At 42.2% G+C, this 22,899-nt stretch overlaps 1 protein-coding gene across 4 annotated transcripts in view; it reads left to right on the top strand.

The window, feature by feature from the left end:
* The window catches only part of STAG2 (stromal antigen 2), a 152,856-nt gene that overhangs the window by 66,152 nt on the left and 63,805 nt on the right, over positions 1–22,899 (top strand). For all 4 annotated transcript variants that reach the window (XM_038748536.1, XM_038748533.1, XM_038748534.1 and 1 more), the window contains 3 exons: positions 10,301–10,465; positions 15,712–15,808; positions 22,280–22,356. In XM_038748536.1, coding sequence (XP_038604464.1) covers positions 10,301–10,465; positions 15,712–15,808; positions 22,280–22,356 — 339 coding nt within the window. The remainder of the gene's footprint in view (positions 1–10,300; positions 10,466–15,711; positions 15,809–22,279; positions 22,357–22,899) is intronic.

The raw sequence follows: 22,899 nt of genomic DNA, 5'->3' as shown, positions 1-22,899 counted from the left end.
TAAAATAAATATGTACAAGTAAAATAAATAGAGTAATAAATCCGTACAAACATATATACAAATATACAGGTGCTGTGGGGAGGGGAAGGAGGTAAGGCGGGGGGGGGGGATGGAGAGGTGGGAGAGGGGGAACATATAGAGCTGGTCCCTACCCAACAGCGGCCTCACAGTCTGGAATGGGGAGACAGACAACAAAACAAAACATTAACACAGTAAAATAAATAGAATAGTAAAGTGAGACCAAGGAAAATATTTGATTAGCAGCTCACTTGGAGTTTTATTGGTGAGTTAGCTGGTCAGACTTGGTGGTCAGAGTGATAATAATAATTATGGGGTTTGATTAAGCCCATAGTCTGTGCCAAGCACTATACTGAGTGCTGGGGTAGATACAACATATTGGGGCCTACTGATAACCTAAGTAAGAGAGGAAAATGGCCAGAGCAGAAATGCTTGTGGAGGAGATGAGAACTCGCTGGCTCAGAAGAAAGAAGCCGCAGAATTTTTGGATAGATGATATATCTCTGGGTACTACCTGAGCAGTGAAATAAACAACCCAGATCACATTAAGAATGGAAGAGGCTTAAACCCATTCAGGTAATCCATTTGCAAATAATTTGGAATGCATTCTATTCTAATTTTCGCTTTTATTATTTGGAGATGGAGATGCCTGTAACACACTGCTATTCAGTTTGCTTTTCTGTAGAGGACTCCCCCTTTGACCCCTTTCTGTCAGGCATTCAGTAAAAAGTGTGGCATGGGGATCCTGATTCCTGTTGCATCATTTAAGGATCAAACAAACAATAAGAAGCTGTAGAGCTCTGAGTAGGAGTAAAACGGGTTGTGCTGTGCCAAGCCCTAGCCATACTTTACGTTGCCTCCATGAGTTAATGATGCATGAGTTGAAGTGTGGCACATTTTAAGATGTTCGGGGCTTTGAACTGTTTGGAACTACCAGAATGATGGCCGGCCTTGTGCCCCAAGAACCTGAGCTGGAATAGCAAGCCTCAGACCCAGTCTTCTCTAAAGAATAAGGCACGCAACAAACTACCTTGCAGTGGCATTCGTCTATCCTGAGAGTTGAAGCTTTCACAGAAAGAGCGCCAGTTTGGTGGAGGGGCAGAGGCGTTGATGTGTTCCCCAAAGGGTTTTCCTCAGCTTTAGCACACCCTGTCTGATCTCCGTCAGCTGATGAACAAAAGCACCCTTGGTACCCGCTCCAAACTCCCAGCAAGACTTGGGGAGGGAGCCTGAAGAGTGGGTCGATGGGCTGGGGAAACTGTATCGAGCCTGACTTGTGTGATGAGGGAGTTGGGGGAGGTCAGAGCAATCTGTCCTCTGAGCTGAATCTGTGGTTACTACTGGTGACCGAAATGACTGTAGATTTAACTTCTTGCCTCATTATTTTAACACTCTTTTCCTCATTTAAAGCAGCCTCAGTTTAATAGAGATGCAAGGAAAATGAATTACCCAGAGCTTATGCTACGGAATCATTCATCTTCATAAAAGACATGAATTCATAGAGCACAAATGTTGCTTTAATTTATCAATGAAACAAAAGTACTCTTGGTCGGTATGGTCTGCTTTTGCCTGCCTGTTTGCTTATTTCAGTTTGCTTGATATCTTTCCTTAGTACCTCTCTGCCTCCTGCTGCCCTATTTTCTAATTTCATTTAGAGTTTATGTTTTTATAAGGGCAGCCAGGATGCAGCCAAGAGGCAGTTTGAGGAGAACCTGGAAAGATGAGGACTCCTTCATATTTCAAAGGACAGGAATGAGAGGGGTTATGCTTAATTTCCCCAAAATCATGAATGGTGTAGATGGGGCAAACATGGAATTGTAGTTCACCAGATCCCAGAAGAGAACATCAATGGGGCACCCTTGAGGCTTGATGCGTTTAAATCTACCACCTCTAAGAAACTTTTTTCCACACAGCGGGTTGTAAACAAGGAATTGATTTCCTTAGGAAATAGTGGAGGGAGATAATATCAACAAGAGAATGCCGTCCATGTCCATAACCACGTGACTAGACTTGTAAAAAGACAACCATCACGTGGTCTTTTTTCAGGCATCAGAATACTGGCCCAGCAATATCGTTGTTCTCCGCCATTGAAGCATTACATAATGCTCTGATGTTTTAATCTCTCATGGCAGAAGATGACATTTATTTAACTCTGCGTAAGTCAATTCTAATGGAACTGCCATTTCCCTCTACGTGTGCATAGGCCAACGGTGGTACATAAGTGCTTAGAACAGTGCCTGGCACATCGTAAGCCCTTAACAAATACCATCATTAGTATTACGTTAGTACCTCTTAATGTGGTCTGGTGGCCTTTTCCTGGCCGATGCCAGGCAGGATCCCTGTATTCATCGGCAAGCTATGTATTAAAGTCGGGCTGTTTCCTCATTCAAGGTTCATTTAGATCCATCTATAAGTCCCTTGCTGTCTGTCACCTTGATCCCCTGTTTCCTGCTGACACCGAGGTAAGGCCGTGTCTCACCACTGAGTACTGCTGCCGCAGCCCCGGACACCCAACCCGGTACTGATAGATGCCCGTTACCGGGAAATGGAGGGCAAGGCAGAGATGGCAGTGCGAAATTGGGAAGGCGGAGAGAGACAGAAGGAATGCATATAGTGAGCAGATGGTGGGAGGGAGGTGATGAGAAGCTGAAAAAGACCAAGTCGGACCGAGAGGGCACAAAGGAAGAGAGACAAGCAGAGTGGGGCAAATCAAAGAAAGGTGAGAGCTGTACAAGGCAATGCAAGAACAGGAGGGACAAAAGCGAACAACGAAAAAGGTAGGTCAGATAGCAGGGCCTCGAGTAGCAGAGCGTTCGAGAGGCAAGTGGATAGAAAAAATGGAAAGAGAAATCTGTAGGAATGAGTCAACAAGGGCAAGAAAAGCAGGAGGAAATAAGTTCAGTTGCTTCTAATGGGTTGGCACAGGTGCTTCCAGAAGTTAGTTAAATAGTGTGTAGTCGTATTTTCAACTATTTATCCATCATTTCTAGAATGTGAAATTGTGTCAGTTTAATTCTTGACAATTAGGTGCATTGTTTGGTAGAAACAAGAATAATTAAAACAGCCAGAAGGACGAGTGCACTGAGAAGTTTCCCACAGGTTGCAGTGACTAGAAAATGCCAGATTATTTAAAAGAGTGAGTAAGTGTTTGTTTATGTACTCATTTTAGAGTGACAAATTATTGTCAGCATACCGAACTTATCCAAGTACAACACTTCCCTCTCCTCCCAAATAAGCATCACTGTTTTGACACTCAATTTGAAATGACATTGTTAATCCTAATGAGGGATAACAGCAATACTTGTGAAAACTAACAATAATAATGGTGATGGCATATCTGTCCTCTCAAAAAATACCTGGATCCTATTTACAATCCTGGTGGGTGTGGGGGTGGCCCTCTGGGTCTATCTCAGGGGGCAGAACTTGAATCCAAGACTAACAATAATAATGATGATGGCATATCTGTCCTCTCAAAAAATACCTGGATCCTATTTACAATCCTGGTGGGTGTGAGGGTGGCCCTCTGGGTCTATCTCAGGGGGCAGAACTTGAATCCAAGACTAACAATAATAATGATGATGGCATATCTGTCCTCTCAAAAAATACCTGGATCCTATTTACAATCCTGGTGGGTGTGAGGGTGGCCCTCTGGGTGTATCTCAGGGGGCAGAACTTGAATCCAAGTGAAGTTTTCCCTATCCTATAGCACAAGGCTCGGGGGAGTAGTACCCTTAAAGATTTAAGGGCTGCCAAGGAACTCTGCGTGCCTGAGTTCTATTTATAGCCCTGAGGAGGATTCAGGAGTACTCAGGAGCCCACCCCCAAATTGGAAAGATTACCCCCAGAGTTAAGAACTGATTTGACTCAGAACATTGCCGATTCTGCTTACTGTTTAGCATCTACTAGAGCTACTAGGAACAGCTGTTAAATGTCACCCACACCCTCATTTTTGTAAACAAAACTTAATAAAGTTGTTCAGGGAAATGTTATTGATGATCTCAACACTGAAGAGAGCAGTGGCGGTATCTTCCATTCCTTATTAAACAGCAAATTTTAATAGAAAATCATTCTAGTCCTCCCTGGCATGATTAGAGCCTCTACATTGTTTATAGTGTGGGGTGACCCACTACAGTAAGCACTAGGGAAAGAAGAACAGAAGCAAAAGACACATTCCCTGCCTTCAAGGAACTTGAAACCTGGTAGGAGAGACAGCTTTTCAATTATTGGGATCAGTTGGAAGAACAAGTATCAGATAGAGAATGAATTAGGGCTTCAGGATGAGGTTTGAGAATATTGAAACACGCACAGACACAAGCGAAAGGGTTGGCTGTTGGTTTGGGGTGTTCAGGTAATGAATTGGAACAGGCTTGCTGAATGGAGGAGTGGGATTTTAGGAGGGCTGAGGTCTGGTGGGTTTGTGTAAGGGGGTAGGCATTCCAGGCCCCCGGGGGAGCAGCATAAGGAAGGGGTTGGAGGTGTGCAAGTCAAGTAGGGGTAGTTAGAAGGTGAGTGGAGGAGTAGCATTGGATGGAGAAGGGCTTTGAAGCCAGGGGTAAGGATTTTTGTGTAAGACAGAGAGAAATGGGCAGCCATTGGACATCTTTGAGCATTTGGAGAGATGCGTGATCATCCTGGCAGCAAATTAGAGAATGGATTTTTATCTTCTTCCCTTCTTTGGTTCCTGATCTTACTTTGCCTCTTTCCTTCTAGACTTGGCCCATTTCGTCTCTCTCCCATTTTTCTTGTTTCTTGCTTTCCCTTGGCCCCAGACTATTTCTTTTGTCCTGTGTCCTCTAGACTGTAAGCTCATTTTGGTCAAGGACTGTGACTACCAGCTCTGTTTTATTGTACTCTCCCAAGTGATTAGTAGAGTGCTCTGCACACAATAAGGGCTCAATAAATACCATTCATGATGGTGATGATGATGATGTCCATCACTCAGTTTCTTTTCTCACCCACGTTTATTTTTTGCTTGCAGCTCTAGTTTTCTTTCTCCCTGTTTCCTTTGCTCCCATTTTTATGTCCTCTTCTTCACTCCATGTGACTATCACTCTTCTCCCTCTTCATATCCTACAGTCAATTACTCTTGACCCGTTCAAAGCCTTATTGAAGGCACAGCTCCTCCAAGAGGCTTTTATTTCACTGTCTGTCTCCCCCTCTAGACCGTTGGCTCATTGTGAGCAGAGAAAGTGTCAGTTATATTGTTATGTTATACTCTCCCAAGCACTTAATACAGTGCTGTGCACACAGTAAGCGCTCAGTAAGTACAATTGATTGGTCGACTTTTCCCGACTACCCTTTCTGCCTTCTTTTAGGTCAAACTTTCTCATTTCCCTTATTAGATTCCCTCACCCCCCCAGCATCCTTCCCACTTGTCTGCATAGTTTCGTAGTGTCTTTTTTTCTGTTTTCTCCATTCTGTCTGTTCGCTGTCTTCTACGACCGTCCTCTCGCTACTCCCTTCAGATTTGTCCCCACTGTATATGTTCCTTTCCTAGTCCTCTCCCTGAGTATTTTTGGTGTCCTATGTAGTTGACTGAGAGCCTTGGAAGCTCTAGATTTCTGTGCCTTGAAGTGACTCCATTTTCCACCATTTTCCTGCAGCAGTGGTGTGCAGGACTAAGTGTCCACCTGCATGAGTGGTAACTTTGACAAATTTGGGGGACCTCAGGCCCCATTACCTCCAGTTGTCTTGAGGTCTGGGCACTCACTTTCTCCCATGCAGAAATGGAGCTCAAGAGCACATGTGCAATTAAACATACTCCTGAAGCAACCTGAAAAATAAAATATGTAGTCAGCCAGTGGCTGCAGCTGATATTTCTGTTGTGGATTTTGGGCATTAACTTCTGCGTTTTGCTTCTTCCTTATCTCTTTATGGGTGCACACACATTTGAGCAAGCTTATAGGCTACGTTCCTGCCATGAAGACAGCTTTCAGGATCAGAGAGTAAACAAACTACGTGATTTAAAAGTAGTTTCAAATAGCTTTTTTTATTCTTGTGGAAAAAAAAGATTTAAATTGCTTTACTTCTGATTTTCTAGGAATCTACTCACGGGAAGAACAGTAATAATTGTTTTTATTTTATCGTTCATCAGTCTCTTATGGGATCAAGTTTGAGCCTTGGTCTGGTGTACCCGTGTGATTTATAAATGTGTCTGAATCAATTATATTAGGTTAGGGTAAAGGAAAAGCTGCTGGGTAATATTACCTGACTTCTCTTCAGTGAGATTACTTGTCCCATTTTATATTCCCTCAAAATCATTATGAACTTAGTTGCCCCACACCACTTCAGGTCCCATAGAGGACTGTTGTGAGTGAAGATAGCTTATTAAGGACCATGTGTGTGCCAGCTAGCTGTGATGAATTAGTTGAGTCTTGCCTAGATTGTAAATCTGGGCTTTTACCCACACTCGACCAAAGTGAACTCCAGTTCTATGGGAATACGGCTGAACCTAGGTGATGCAGCACTGGAACCTATTTTTCACATCATAAAGCAGCACTATTATACTTTTTTTTTTTCCTTTAAAACTAATGACACTTTTACTCCCAGGGAGCACCCAAGCTTTTTTTTTTTTCCTAATGGTATATGTTAAGCATTTACTATGGGCCAGGCACCCTACTAAGCACTGGAGTAATACAAGCTAATCAGGTTGGAAGCAGTCCATGTCCTACAAGGGACTCACAGTCTTAATCACCATTTCCAGATGAGGTGGCACAGAGAAGTGAAGTGACTTGTTCAAGGTCACACAGCAGAGCCGGGATTAGAACCCAGGTCCTCCTGACTCCCAGGCTTGTGCTCTATCCATTAGGCTGTGCTGCTTCTCTAGGCATTTTATGCTTTTCTGTGCACTCTTATTGGAACCTCAACTGCCGTGCTTTACCAGATTCTTTGATCCTGAAAAGAGTGGAGATATCAGTCTTCTTTTTCATCCAGAAGCCTTTGTATTAGAGACTTCTTCCTCTAGGTTTTCCCTCTTCCTCATCACTCAAGGAGCAATTAGGAAAAAAAGAGGCATTGGATACTTCTTCCCCTAGGTTTTCCCTCTTCCTCATCACGCAAGGAGCAATTAGGGAAAAAAAGAGGCATTGGATCTGGCAGTTGACAGTTGGTACATGGCTAGAGAGATTTTCCAGAACAAAGACTACTGCGATACAAATAAAGGTTGAAAGAGCAGATGAGAGGGAATAATATTTAATACATGAGGGACTACAGAGGTCATCAGACTGGAAGTGCGAATGAACAACCTCCCTGAAAGAGTGAGTGTAGAGCAAGAAGAGGAGGGGGCTCAGGACAGAGCCTTTTGGGATACATGGTTAGGGGTCAGTCAGTCAATCAATGGTATTTATTGAGCGCGTACCACGTGGAGAGCATCGTACTAAGCATTTGGGAGAGCACAATACCACAAAGTTGTAGGCACGTTCCCTGCCCATAACCGGCTTACTGACCAGAGGGGCAGGCAGACAGGTGCAGGAGCAGTGGGCAAAGAGGAGAACTGGTCAAGTTGCACTTTGTAGATGAAACCAAGGTCTGAAAGCATTTCAGGGAGGATCGGGACAGAGAAGAGCCCCTCAGAATTGGATGGGAGGAATTTGCAGTCAGTAAATCAATAATTTATTTTGCGCTTACTGTAGGAGAGTACAACAGATTAAGAATACACAATCCCTGAGCTCAAGGAGTCCAGTGTGGAAACTAAAAGGAGTATTAGAGTGGCACTACAATTGCCACAGTTGTTGCAGGGGGTGGTGGTAACTGAAATTGCTTAGGTGGCTCACAGGTGCTGAGGTGGAGGAAGGGAGGCGATGGGTCCTTCAAGAGTGAGTTAAAATTTGGGTAGTCTGGGTGAAGAGCAGAACAGAGCTGTAGTCTAGCAGGGGAGAGTGAATTTTGAAGTGTCAGATGTGGGCCTGGTCCCTGTGGTTTCCGCCAGCTGCATTCAACTGCCTGAATGCAGGAGTGGGGGCTGGCCATGGGAGCCAGGGCTGAGAGTAGGCGGTGCTTCAGAGCAGCAGAGGGGCAGAGAAGTGGAGTTGAGTGATGGAGGGCAAACATTTGAAGGTGAGTAACTTTAGTGTCAGGGGATGGGAGAGATGATAAGGAAGTCCAAGAAGGGTGTGATAGTCTTGGATCTGGAGTCCAAGTTACTTTCCTGTGAGCACAGTATATGAAGTTTTCACTTTGTATTTTAATTGTGTTATTGTGCAGTGCACTTAGGGATTACCCCCCCCCCCCCCCAATTGGTGATTCTTTTTCCCCTTTCTCTCCACCCAAACTGCTACTATCCTTGTACAAAGTGTGATCATATCACAGTGAAGCTATTGCTTCAGCCGCTGCCTTCCTCCAGTCTATACTATGTGCTGCTGCATTGCTTGGCTCACATATCTCCTCCTGGCTTCCTTTGTGTGCTACCATCTCTCAGAGAAGCAGCGTGGCATAGTGGAAAGAGCACCGGCCTGGAAGACAGAAGACCTGAGTTCTAATCCCCCCTCTGCCACCTTACCTGCTACATGATCTTGGGCAAATCCCTCATCTTCCAAATGGGGATTCAATTCCTGTGCTCTCTCCTACCTAGACTGTGAGCCCCATGTTATCCGTTATCTACCGCAGCGCTTAGCACATTGTTTGGCATATAGTGAGTGCTTAACAAAAGTACTGTGTTGTTATTATTATTGTTCTAATTATCATTCCAGTCCGCTTTAGGCTGCCCATCAGCTCACCCCACCATTTATATCTACTCTCTAAACCGTCTATTTTCCAACTCACTCTCTCCCTCTTAGCTGTTTCACGCTTTTGACTCTGCCGCGTCTGCCCCCTTGTTCATGTTGTTCTCTTAGGGAACTTCCTCCCTTCCCTATCTGCCCTCCCCTCTGCGTTGACTATGAACTTGGCTGTGCAGCCCTTAAGCAATTTGGTATTCACCCCAACCCCACAATACTTATGTAAATATTCTCATTTTGTTTCTTCTACCCCTAAACCCTAATGTCTGCCTCTAATGTCCGTCTCCCCCTGTAGACTGTAAGCTCCTTGTGGGCATGGATCATGTTTATCAACTTCCAAGTACTTTGTAGAGTGCTGTGCACACAGAAAGTGCTCAGTAAATACCTTTGATTGATTGACAGATTGATCACTGAAGTCGGACAGATGACAGGGCACACCATAGTCAAAGCCCTTTTTCAACAAGCTTTCACTAATTAATTTCCCAGCACCCCAGACCATGTAAACCATTCAGCCAAATTGGGCACTTAGGACCTTATTTTCAGTATGCTTAATGATGGCATTTATTAAGCGCTTACTATGTGCAAAGCACTGTTCTAAGCGCTGGGAAGGTTACAGAGTGATCAGGTCCCACATGGGGCTCACAGTCTTAATCCCCATTTACAGATGAGGGAACTGAGGTCCAGAGAAGTGAAGTGACTTGCCCAAGGTCACGCAGCTGACAAGTGGCAGAGGCGGGATTTGAACCCATAACCTCTGACTCTAAAGCCCGGGCTCTCTCCACTGAGCCATGCCGCTTCTCTAAGCATGCTTAAAAATAAGTATTTTTTATAATATTTAATACATATTATACTTTAAAAAAAATAAATATTTTTAAAAATCTCTAAAATAAGTATGCTTATTATAGATATGCTTATACATACAATTATTTTGATCACTCTTGAAATACTTTTGTCTCCTCAAATCGGTTTGTAAGCTCCTTGTAGGCAGAGAATGTATCACTTCTTTATTCTGTACTTCCTGAGGGAGCACTGCACCAAGTGAGTGCTTAATGAATACTACTACAACTACAATTAGCTAGCTGTCATATGTTGCTGGGGTTTGAAATCTCACCCCATTCAGAATACAGAGTTCATTCAAAAAATAATTATCTTTCCTGGAAATTTGGTGGAATAGAAAATCAATCAGTGGTACTTATTGAGCACGTTCTATGCACAGAACACTGTGCTAAGAGTTTGGGAGAGTACAAGGTACAGAAATGTGAAGAAGAGAAAATTTCTATAATGAATTGATCACTAATTTTATTATAAATGGAACTTACAGTTGGTATTCCAATTGTTCTTTTAATTCTTTGCTGAATTGTTACAATATTGCATTTCCTGTTTAAGTCCCAAATGGTGGATGGTGGGGTCTGTTTTGAAGTGCATAATTCAGGTGGCTGTTTTAAAGCCTCAAAGACCTTTATGATCATAGTAAATTCCAACTTCAGTCACTCAGTAATTTATTATTCTTTTTAATAAATTTGCAAGAAACTACGCAAATTAATGCAATGCTTTTGATTTCAATTTAGACCTGCAAAAAAGGGAAAAAAGGTCCAGGAGAGAAAGGAAAAGGTGGCAATGGAGGAGGGAAGCCCTCTTCTGGTCCAAATCGAATGAATGGGCATCACCAACAGAATGGAGTGGAAAACATGATGCTGTTTGAAGTTGTTAAAATGGGCAAGAGTGCTATGCAGGTAATGTTTGACCTTTTGAACTGTCACTGCCATAATGTTTCACATCATTATAGTAATGCTGAAAGTGGGTCTGGGGCATTATTTAGAAAAATACCAGAATTTATTCAAGAAAATGAAATTTAATTTAATTCAAGTTGTGGCATTAGGAATTAGTTTTCACCAACTTGAAGTCCACATGCCAGGTGCATGTAGGTGCAGATGTAATTTTTATGATCTCGAAGTATATTGAAGAGGAACTTGGCTGCAAGGTGCAGAAATATAAAGGCCACAGATACTTGAAGTAAACAGTCCAGTGTAGCTAGGAAAAAGACCATAGTATACATTTTTATTTTTAGGAAAAGTGTCACTGAATTGTTCTTGGCAGTTCTGGCCTTAAGAACAGTCATGTCTCCTTTAACATGGTAACTACATTTTTGAAGAGCCTCACATTATGGGACAATCGTGTCATAGTAATTATTGTTTCATTATGTGGCTTAGGAGTAGATGCATTAAAGGTAGACCACTCAAATTTCTGTATTATGTCCATTACTAACATTGTTCTGTAGTCTGGTCCTCGTTATTTTAATTATTTTTGTGATTAGTATCATTATTATTATATTTATTTAGTGCTTACAATGGGCCAAGTATTGTACCAGGTTCTGGGGTATGTTCACGTGGAGATCACGGTCAAAATAGGAGGGAGGACAGGCTTCAACTTCCCATTTTACAGGTGAGGAAACTGAAGCCCAGAGATATTAAGTGACTTGTGCAAGGTCACCTAGTAGTCAAGTGGTGGAGCTGGGATTAGAACCAGGCCACACTGCTTTTCACAAAGTCGTAAAGTCACAGAGAGACGTAAAACACTGTACTGTCCTGCACAGCGGTGTGTCTGAGGCAGAGCCTGGGAAGTGTAGCCAATTCAAACTATGACTGACAGGATGCACGTATGCCTGACCTCTTTACTTCCTGCACCAAATCTACTTGCACCAACTTGCCGATTGCAGTGTTCCCCAGCAAACCTTGTGGGAGGAACATTCCCTAATCCTTCTAAACCTGTAAATCCAAATCATCTAAACCAAGCAATATGTTAGGGTAGAAATGACTTCGTATGTAGCTCCATGCAGTACCTAGAGATTCATTAATTCAGTCGCATTTATTTAGCACTTACTGTGTGCAGAGCCCTGTACTAAGCGCTTGGAAAGTACAATTCGGCAACTATAGAGACAATCCCTTCCCAACAACGGGCTCACAGTCTAGAAGGCGGAGACAGATGATAAAACAAAATAAAACAAGTAGAAAGGCATCCTGATGACCAGGCTGACCACTCATCAGGCTATTTAGCACCCGCTGTGTTGTGCTTATTTAGGCTTCTTCATTGACAAAAAGGAGCTTTCATTATAAGAAGCAGCCAGGCCTACTGATTAGAGCCCGGGCCTGGGGGTCAGAAGGACCTGGGTTCTACTCCCGGCTACACCACTTATCTGTTTTGTGACTGTGGGCAAGTCACTTCACTTGTCTATGCCTCAGTTAACTCATCTGTAAAATGGAGATTAAAACCCGAGCCCCATGTGGGAACATGCACAGCATCCAACCTGATGAATTTGTATCTGTCCCAGTGCTTAGCACAATACCTGGCACACAGTGAGCCCTTAACAAATACCATTAAAGAAAATAGTAGTAGATGTACGTCTACTCATGGTAGTCCCTTGCTACCTCCACTCAACTCCACATCTGATGAACAGACCTCCATTTGCCACAGCTCCTTTATCCCCTTTGTCTACACAGAATTAGCATGTAAAAACTGCCGACTCGGTTTTCCAATCCACAGTCTCCCTCCATAGGGGACAGCATAGCCGTTTTGGCTTGTAGGATGTATCTTTCCCATCCCTAGTTTATACCCTGTTTCAGATGCACCAGAACACTTTTGATCCATGCAGAGCACCATCTGTGGTCCATCTGATTGCCCCACGTGGGGCTCACAGTCTCAAAGCCCCATTTTACAGATGAGGTCACTGAGGCCCAGAGAAGTGAAGCGACTTGCCCAGGTCCACCCAGCAGGCCAGTGGCGGAGTTGGGATTAGAACCCATGACCTCTGACTCCCAAGTCCCATGTTCTATCCACTAGGCCGTGCTGCTTCTCCCAGCACCTTCAACAGCCCCTGGCTCCTCTCCCTGTCGCCGGCGCCCAGTTGAATTGTCTCTGTCGGTGGATTGTCCCGCTTTGTTGTGGAATTGGATTTTCCAAGCGCTCAGGACACACTCCCCGCACCCCCCCCCCCCCCCGCCCCCGCTTCAAAGCCCTACTGAAAGCTCACCTCCTCCAGGAGGCCTTCCCAGACTGAGCCCCCCTTTTCCTCTGCTCCTCCACTTCTTCCCGCCCCACAGCACTTGTGTGTATATGTACATATTTATGACTCAATTTAATTAATGATGTGTACATATCTATAATTCTGTCTACTTATATTGATATTATTGATGCCTGTCTACTTGTTTTGTTTTGTTGGCTGTCTCCCCCCCTTCTAGACTGCCAGCCCGTTGTGGGTAGGGATTGTCTCTATTGCCGAATTGTACTTTCCAAGCACTTAGTACAGTGCTCTGCACAGTAAGCGCTCAATAAATACCATCGAATGAATGAATGAATCTTATCTAAAATTTACAAAAATACCCAGTCCATGCATTACTTATTCCAATAATTTTTCTTCTTTAATCTTGCACTGTATTATTCTAAGTTATTTTAGGAACTGACTCAATCAGTGGTATTTATTGAACGCTCACTGAGTGCAGAGCACTGTCCTGAGCGGCTGGGGGAGTACAATACAACAGAGTTGATAGACCCATTCTCTGCCCACAGTGACTGAGTTCTTGTTTTAATGGATTGCTAAGTAGTATTTCTAATTGAGTTCTATTAGACAGCCACTGGAGATTAGCAATTATCAGTAGTTTCTGTTAGGTTAAATGAATAAAAGTAGAAGTAGATACATATTAGTAAATAATTGACTCCATTTTGGAAAAGAGCAAAAGTTATAATTTTATCTACAAGCATGCTTTTTCTATTAAAATGAAACAGAAAACAGCTGATAATCAAATAATCAAAGTTATAACGCTTGCGTGACCAAGTTTCCGAGACAACCGAATTGTCGAAATATTGCTCCTTAATTTTTTCTGTCAGTCTTGGCAGTAATAAATTTTGTGAATTTTCTAGTTAAAAAAATATTAATAAGTTGGGAAGTTCATATTACATATTCATTAAGACTACATCAGACTTGATGGAACACTTTCAGCAACATCTTCCTGTTCTAGTTTTGTGCACTCTATGGTAAGCAGAACAATTTGTCAAGAAATGTTTTCTAATGATATCATCATTTTCACTGTTGACAAATTCAGGGGAAAAACGTACATTAGCAGAACTTCCAAGACAGTTCAGCTCCACTCAAAGCAAGTGTCAGGGAGGAGGAAGGGGAAGGAAGCAGTGATTCAATTCCATTTCCTCCAACCCAGGGATTTAAATAGGGGAAGTATTTAGAGAAAAATAATGTTCTTTGAGTGGTGTGATGAAAAGCTTCAAATTTGCATAGCATATCTATGTTCTGTCCTTGGGCAATTAACCAGAGTTCATAGGTGTCTTGGAGTTTCTGTATTCATCAGGCCCATTCATTCATTAATTCATTCATTCAATCGTATTTATTGAGCGCTTACTATGTGCAGAGCACTGTACTAAGTGCTTGGGAAGTACAAGTTGGCAACATATAGAGACGATCCCTACTCAACAACGGGCTCACAGTCTAGAAGGGGGAGACTGACAACAAAATAAAACATGTGGTCAGGTGTCAAGTCATCAGAATAAATAGAAGTAAAGCTAGATGCACATCATTGACAAAATAAATATGTACAAGTAAAATAGTAATAAAATCTGTACAAACATATACAGGTGCTGTGGGGAGGGGAAGGAGGTAGGGCGGGGGGGGGAGGGGGAGAGGAGAAAGGGGGCTCAGTCTGGGAAGGCCTCCTGAAGGAGGTGAGTTCTCAGTAGGTCTTTGAAGGGAGGAAGAGAGCTAGCTTGGCGGATGGGCAGAGGGAGGGCATTCCGGGCCAGGGGGAGGACGTGGGCCGGGGGTTGGCGGCGGGACAGGCGAGAACGAGGCACGGTGAGGAGGTTAGCGGCAGAGGGGCGGAGGGTGCGGGCTGGGCTGGAGAAGGAGAGAAGGGAGGTGAGGTAGGAGGTCCAGAACACCTGCAGACTTCTAGCCTACTGGGATCTGAGAAGGGGCTTCATGGGTCCTGTTCAAAGCTGCAGGCATCTCCCTAAGGGATTGGCATTGGCAGAATTCCCCTGATTGAGGGAATCCTTCTAAGCCACTGTGGGGTCCCATCATCATCAATCGTATTTATTGAGCACTTACTATGTGCAGCCACTCAAAGCCATTCTCCTCAGTTTGATTTCTGTTCTTTAAGGCCTGGGACCTGTAAGGGAATCTAGGGCTTGACCGGGTTCAAATTTCTGGTTTTGGAGTGGCTGGGTTTCCCAAAATACATGGGGAAGCAAAGGGAACTTTGTCCTAGAGCTCCCATTGTCAGACCAGGTGTGGGCCAATCCTTTGAGAAGCAGCGTGGCTTAGCGGAAAGAGCACGGGCTTGGGAGTCAGAGGTCATGGGTTCTAATCGCAGCTCTGCCACTTGTCAGCTGTGTGACTTTGGGCAAGCCACTGTACTTCTCTGAGCCTCAGTTCCCTCATCTGTAAAATGGGGATTAAGACTGTGAGACCCAAGTGGGACAACCTGATTTTCTTGTACCTACCCCAGTGCTTAGAACAGTGCTTGGCACATAGTAAGCGCTTAATAAATGCCATCATTATGAGAAGCAGCATGGCTCAGTGGAAGGAGCCCGGGCTTGGGAGTCAGAGGTTGTGGGTTCTAATCCTGCCTCCACTACTTGTCAGCTGTGTGACTTTGGGCAAGTCACGTAACTTCTCTGTGCCTCAGTTCCCCCATCTGTAAAATGGGGATGAAGACTGTGAGCCCCACGTGGGACAACCTGATCACCTTGTATCCCCCCCAGCTCATAGAACAGTGCTTTGCACATATTAAGCGCTTAACAAATGCCATTATTATTATTATTATTATTAACAAATGCTATTATTATTATTATGTACCTGCTGCGGTGTGGCAACAATACATTTTTTTCCTCCTGTCTTCCCTTAGGACTCAAAATTGCCTCTTAGCATATGGGAAAAATTAACATAGTTTTTTTCCCTCTTTTCTTCCTTCAGTCTGTAGTGGATGACTGGATAGAGTCATACAAGCATGACCGAGACATAGCGCTTCTTGATCTCATCAATTTTTTTATTCAATGTTCAGGCTGTAAAGGTAAGATCAGCATTTTGAAAACAGAGTTCTTTTATAACTGCTCTTCGTCGGTTCTGACTCTTATTTATCCTGTTAAAAGAAAGTCATTGTTTATGGATTAAGCTAAGGTACTTTGAGTTCATCATCATCAGTATTGAGTGCTTACTGTATGCAGAACTTGGAGAGTATAGCACAACAGAGTTGGCAGACATGTTTCCTGCCCACAGCGAGCTTACAGTCAAGAAGGGGGAGACAGATGTTAATATAAATATGTAATGTATACTGTATAATGTAATTTGTAATATATAATTGACCTAGCTGTATAAAAAACTGGGAAGAAGATTAGGCCAAGTGAGGGAAAGTTGGAAATGAGGCAAGTATGTTTGTGAGGCTTACTTGCCAGGAAAATTGAACCTAAAGGAAAATGGGTTATTTTTAATCGAGCCCTTTGTTTTATATCTGGCTTATTTTCCAAGTCTATTTTTGTGCAAGATGATGTTCTTCTTGCTCAGTTTGACTCCCCTGTAAGGTTTAAAAAAACAAAAACAGAACACTGTTGTAAAATCTTCAGGGAAGAGTTGCCCATCTTGGAAAAATGTAGGCAATCCTTTATTATCCTTACCTAGCTTGGAAAAAAAGCTGTTCTATTCTGAGAGGAGTCAAGGTAGGGGTTTAGGCTGAAGCGGCACATTTGTGTGGAGCTTTGTTGAGGTAGGGGGAGGAGAACCAGGCCTTTTAGTTTAGAAAATACTTACCCAGCCAGGTAAAGGCTAGTGTTGAACACTTGAAAATAACGGCTGACTTTGGCTTCTCCTCATCTATGTGAATTGAAATGAATTTTCCAAGTCAGACGCAGTCATAGTGACCAAATCATAGGTTTGAATCTTGTCATCCTAACACTGCATATAGTCCTGTGAAGCTGCTAGTGAGTATCATAGTTTTCTTCCCATTGACTTCATGGGTGGATATCACTGAAGCAGGAGGCCCTGTGGTGTTGACTTTCAGTTGGAGCATAAGTTTGGTCTTTCAGACCATCAGCCCAAAAACATTAGCCGCTTGTGCAAAATATTCAGTGAGCAATTGTATGGCCCTGAGATGTTTGCTATTGTGCAGTCACATGCACATAGCTCATCTGCAGATAGTCTTTGCCACTTTTGTCTTTTCACAAAATTCAAGAGTCCACTGTCCAGACATTAATGCATGTAGAGAAGCAGCGTGGCTTAGTGGAAAGAGTACAGGCTTGGGAGTCAGGTCGTGGGTTCTAATGCGGCTCCGCCACTGATGAGCTGTGTGACTTTGGGCAAGTCACTTAACTTCTCTGTGCCTCAGTTCCTTCATCTGTAAAAGGGGGACTAAGACTGTGAGCCCCGCAGCCCCACAAACTAACTACCTTGTATCTACCCCAGCATTTAGTATAGTGCTTGGCTTAACAGATGCCATCATTATTATACCACATCTCACCCCTTTGAACAGTCTAGTTGGCAAAGCTACTAAAACGGTGATACAACATGTTGAGAAGCAGCCTTGATGCGTCACTCTGGTAAATTTTGTTGCTATCACAAACTTATTGCAATTTGGAGCAACAGACATGCACATTTATGAAGAAAAGCCCACCCACTATCCTAATTTACCGAGTTAGGTGCTGGATCCTTTGTAAGGTAGATGGGGACCTGAACCTATTGGTTCTGGTCCTTGAATTTCCCCTACATCTGCCTAGAAACATAGATCAAACATGAATATATGTACATGCGTGCGCGCGCGCACACACACACACACACCCTCTCTCTCTCTCTCTCTCTCTCTCTCTCTCTCTCTCTCTCTCTCTCTCATACCATTTCTAGGATAAAATAGATTTTGATAGTCCGAGTAGAATTAGTTCTTGTCCTACAGATCTTGCCCTCACCAATTTAAGTAAAGTCTCCCAGGTTTTAGGGAGCCAAGAAAAAAGCAGTAATTGGAGTACATAGAATAAAGGTAAGTGGAGTCAAGGGAACAAAGAAAAGGAAGGAGAAATGATGACAGAGCATAATGGAAAAAAGCAGGTGAGAAAGCAGAGAAGCGGGAGGCACCAAGGAAAGAGAATTAGATTGCAAAAGACAAGGATGGGGCACCAACTCATGCAAGTTTTTTATGGGCCTCAGCGTAAAAAAAAAACAACTTTCTGCTGGGAGATACCATAGCAGATCATAATAGCAATAATTGTGGCATTTGTTTAGTGCATCCTATATGCCAAACACTGCAATAAACTCTGGGGTAAGATATAAGGTAATCAGGTACACATAGGCCTCACAATCTTAAGTAGGAGAGAGAACTGGTATTGAATCCCCATTTTGCAGATGAGGGAACTGAGGCACTAAGAAGTGAAGTGACTTGCCCAAGGTCACACAGCAGACAAGTGGCAGAGCTGGAATTAGAACCCAGGTCCTCTTACTCCCAGGCCCATGTTCTTTCCACTAGGTCATGCTGCTTCTCAGTCCATGTGGATTAATTCCCCAGGCCAAAGAGACAGGAATTTTGCTTTCTGTGCAGAAAGCCATTTGCATTTCTGTTATAAATTTCAAGTTGTTTATCCAGCCTTACCCTCTAATTTTTTGAAATGTAGTAACAAAATGTTTGCATGAATTTCCCAAGTCATTTCAGAATTCTGAGAGACCAGCCTACTCTCACCCCACCCCTCTTTAAACCGATGTAGTTAAAAATGTTCATTGCAACTGGTTAGAAGTAGTATAGAAATTTGAAATATCCTTAAATGCAATTGTCAAAAAATACTTTGTGCTTCTGTTAGATGGTTTCTCTAAGGACTGAGTCCCATGTGGGTCAGGCTCTGTGCTTGATCTAAGTGTGTTATATACACCCCAGTGCTGAGTATAGTGCTTGGCGCAAAATCAGCACTTAACAAATACCAGAGTTATTATCATTATGACTTTCTTAAAGGAGAATTTCTTAACATATTTTCTCCAATACTGATAGATGAGCCATGGGCTTTGAAATGCCAATCGAAAAGAAATGGATTATAAACAAACCAATATTAATGCTGGTGAAAAGACTAGGGAAAAGACAACTTGATTTGTTGTAACAGTAGTTAAAAATGAAAGAAAACCAAAATGTAAATTTCTTAATGTCTAGTCTATTTTAATTCACCCCTTCAACAGATATGTAATTAGAACAGGAAAATGAGCGTTCTCTAAAGACAGTCCTTTTTGATGGAGGAAATGGTCCAAATTCCTTCAAATGTACCTTCCTTTGAAAACTAAAATGTAAACAAATACCATTTTGCTTTTGTGATGTCAGTGAACTCTTGTTCTTTTAATACTGTTAACTAGGTCTACTCTGAGGAAGTTTTGTGGAAGTCTTAGCCCCAGAGGACAAGAGAACCTTCCATTATTGGTCACTCCAGTGAGCCAACGCTCGCCCCTATTTCCTAGTAATCTTTTTTCAGCTATGGTATTTTGCCAAAATAATAAACAACTAAATATTAGCAAAGTCTATCAAGACTGATCTTTATTTAAATTTTTCATCATTGCAATACTTATCCTTAATTAGATTCAGAATTAAAAAATACAAAGATTAAAATAAACACAGATCCACTAACCATGTTTACCATTTTTCCAGAATAAAGTGATTTTAGGACTATTAGGAGGGCAATAATTAAAGCTGGGCCTTTTCTACTAAATGTATTTAAATTGAAAATTTATTTAAATGAAAATTTATTGGGGAAATTTTGATGTTCCAATTCAGGGATAGTCAGGCCTCATGAATCAGAGCCTTAAAGAAAAAGAGACGGAGAGCCGCTGATCAAAAAACCGATTTCTCATCCAGGGAGCGGGCATTCCGGGTGACACGGAGGGTGGGAGGAGGTGAGCTGCAGGGCCTCTTGGTTTGGGGGGCCATTACCTCCCAGAAGGGTGGAGAGCAACACCCTGCCATCCGCTGCAAACACAGCGAGATCCTTTTTATGTCGGCGTGGCCACTCCAGCAAACATACATCAACGAGCTTTTTATTTGAGCTGCGGAGCTAGTGAAAATGGGCATGGGCTCCCAGGTTGCAGATTGGTCACCCCTATTCAAATTACAGAACCTTTTCCAGAAAAAATTTGAAGCGATTTATCTTGTTTCTTTTTTTATGTCAAATTCTTGAAATTTTATTCAGAAAATTGCTCCAAATAGTTGTTTGTAAATCAGATTTACTAGAGTGTCAGTTATCCTACCTATGGTGAAGCGTTTTTTCATGTTCGTACTAGAAGCATAATAGCTTCTTGGGTGCCGATTTGTATTTTTTCATTATTGGATTTGAAAGAAGGCCCTAAATGAGCCTTCTTCAGCTGTCCTCTATTAGGAGATTTTTTAAAATCAGGAAGTTGAATTATAGTTGGCTTCCTAAGCATCTATCTGGAAATGGAAAATTGTTTCAATTGTAATATGGAAAAATGACCTTTGACCATAAGTAACGGTGTATTGGAATTAATGTCATGTTTGCTTCCTGTACTCCCTAAAAGTAGGGCCTTAGTGCAGTGAGGGGCAAATAGAGTTTAGGGAAGGGGCAAGTGTGGCCCCAAGAACACTCTGTGGCCAAAAAATGATTCTTCTACAACAGTTTCCAACACAGTTTCTTCTACCAGCGATAATTTTCAAGAACCTAGCTGGACACTCAAGTTGAGAAAAAAAAAAATCTTTAGCCCAATTAACAAGGCTGCCAGGGGAGGTCGGTAAATTTAGACAAGTTTGTATTCCCCAATTCATTTTTTTATTTTAAATTATGTTTTTGAAGAAGTTTGCCCACTGTTCACTATGTTCAGTTCAAAAAATTTCAATTACATGTTTTTTAAGTTTCGGTTTTCAGATTGTATGTTATCTCCCAATACACTAAGTATTTTAACAATAATAACGTGGCATTCCAAGGACATGTTTTTTAGAATGGTATGAATACAGCAAAAAAAAGAGTTTTATTTTGAATGGTAGAAACAATCATTTTGTTTTGCCCCTTCAACTTGTTTTTCATCTCCTGAGCATCCCAATCATCCCAGTAGTTAGTTTATCATAAGACTCTGCTCCTTTTATATGAACTTGAGACAAAAACACTACTAAGTGAGGTCAGTGTAGAATTCTGTTCAATATTAGTTTTAGTGAAGTAGCTTTGCCTTGTGGAAAGAGCAAGGGCCTGGGAGTTAGAGGATCTGGAATCTAATCCCAGTTTCACCACCTGTCTTCTGTGTGACTATTGGCAAGTCACTTAACTTCTCTGTGCCTCAGTTCCCTCATCTGTAAAATGGGGATTCAGTATTTCTAGTGTTTAGTATGGTGCTTGGCACCAAGTAAGCGCTTAACACCAAAACACATTATTATTATCATTTTTATTATCATTGTTTTTGTTCTTCTCCAGTAGCATTGAAGGGCACTTGAAAGAACATAGTGATCGTTTCATGCCTTTATAGCTACCTTCACTCTTAACCATCCACCAACTAAGTTTTTCTTCTGAGTCCTAATCATGGACCCACCCACCTAAGTATACCCCTTTTTGAATAACCTAACCTCCTCTCATTTTTCCCTTTAACACTTTAGTGCTTTTTGTTTCTTGCACCTCCACTGCCTCAAGTCCCACTCTTGTAATAGTCCCTTTAAGGCTAACCTCCTTCTGACCTCTCTTTGAGGTAGTGACTGGGTTATTACATCATCACATGGGATAGAAGCTCGTCCACTATCAAGCGTCATGTTGCCATCTCTGACTACACCCAAATTTTTAAGGGCTCAAAGTATCTGTAAGTAACTGAGTAACAGGAGAAGCAGCATGGCCTAGTGACTGTGAGCCCCACATGGGACAGGGATTTACACCAGCACTTAGTATAGTGGTTGGCACAGAAAGCGCTTAACAAATACCAGAATTATTATTATTATTATTATTACTATTATTATTATTATCATCATCATTATTATTATTATTATCATCGGCAGATAGGAAACAGGCCCAAGAGTCAGAAGGACCTGCTTTCTAATGCTGGCTCCGCCACTTGTCTGCTGTGTGACCTTGGGCAAGGCACTTCACTTTCGGGCCTCAGTTACCTCATCTGTAAAATGGGGTCTAAGACTGTGAACCCCATGTGGGATATGGACTGCGTCCAACTTGATTAGCTTGTATCTGTCCCGGTGCTTAGTACAATGTCTGGCCCATAGTAAGTGCCTAACAAATACCGTAACTGTCCGCAGCCACAAACCTTTGTGGTTTTCAGCACGAGTCTTCCAAATTCTTGATATGGAGCTTTACGTTAAGAGATAGTGATAATAGGATGTTTACCAGAGGGAAGCAGGGGGTGCTTTTTCTGTAAGTATTCAGCATGATTTTTAGGTTCAATATTAATCCTACTCCTGGACATTATCATTTAAAATGATTCATTTATTTAGTACCATTTACCATTCAAAGTACTCTACGTACCAAAAAGCATTATTTATACCTCCTCAATATACATTCTATTAACTTGAAACATTTGCCCATCGTAGGAGTTGTCACAGCGGAGATGTTTCGGCACATGCAGAATTCTGAAATAATTCGAAAAATGACTGAAGAATTTGATGAGGTAACTTTTTTTCATAATTGTTTGCAGACTTGATGTTTGTTGTTGTAGTTATTATCAAATTATAGAATGCAGTGTGTCCAATAGGTAAATTGTCCACGGTCAACATTCTCAAACCCAGATGAGATCTTGTGGTTGGGAGGTGGGCCTGGTGTGGGGGAGGAGGTAAAATTGTCAGAAGAAATTTTCCCTTTTGAGGGTGTTGAAATCCCTTAGTTCTAATACCAGAATCAAAGCATAATTTGCCCAGGTACAAAATAAAAAGGCAGGTGAAAATTAAAGTTATCGTAACTGCCAATAAATTAAAATGAAAGCTATTCCTAGGCAGTCGATTTATTACAAAACATTTTTAATTGACAGCTTTTTCTTATGTTTTAGATAAAACCGCCATGCATTTACTTGTGTCGACTTCACACTTTAATTTTTATTGAGGGCAAATTAGAAACTTTAGGTCCATGTTAAAGGAAAATTTTTAGGTTAGGTCACAACTGAAACTGTTTTCAAGAATGTCAAATGCAACCATATATACCACTGCTGGGAGTTGAT

The sequence above is a fragment of the Tachyglossus aculeatus genome, chromosome 6 (assembly GCF_015852505.1).
Source record: "Tachyglossus aculeatus isolate mTacAcu1 chromosome 6, mTacAcu1.pri, whole genome shotgun sequence".
Classification (NCBI taxonomy): Eukaryota; Metazoa; Chordata; class Mammalia; order Monotremata; family Tachyglossidae; genus Tachyglossus; species Tachyglossus aculeatus.
The sequence above is the reverse complement of the archived record's forward strand: the minus strand, read 5'-3'. Positions and strand labels throughout refer to the sequence as shown.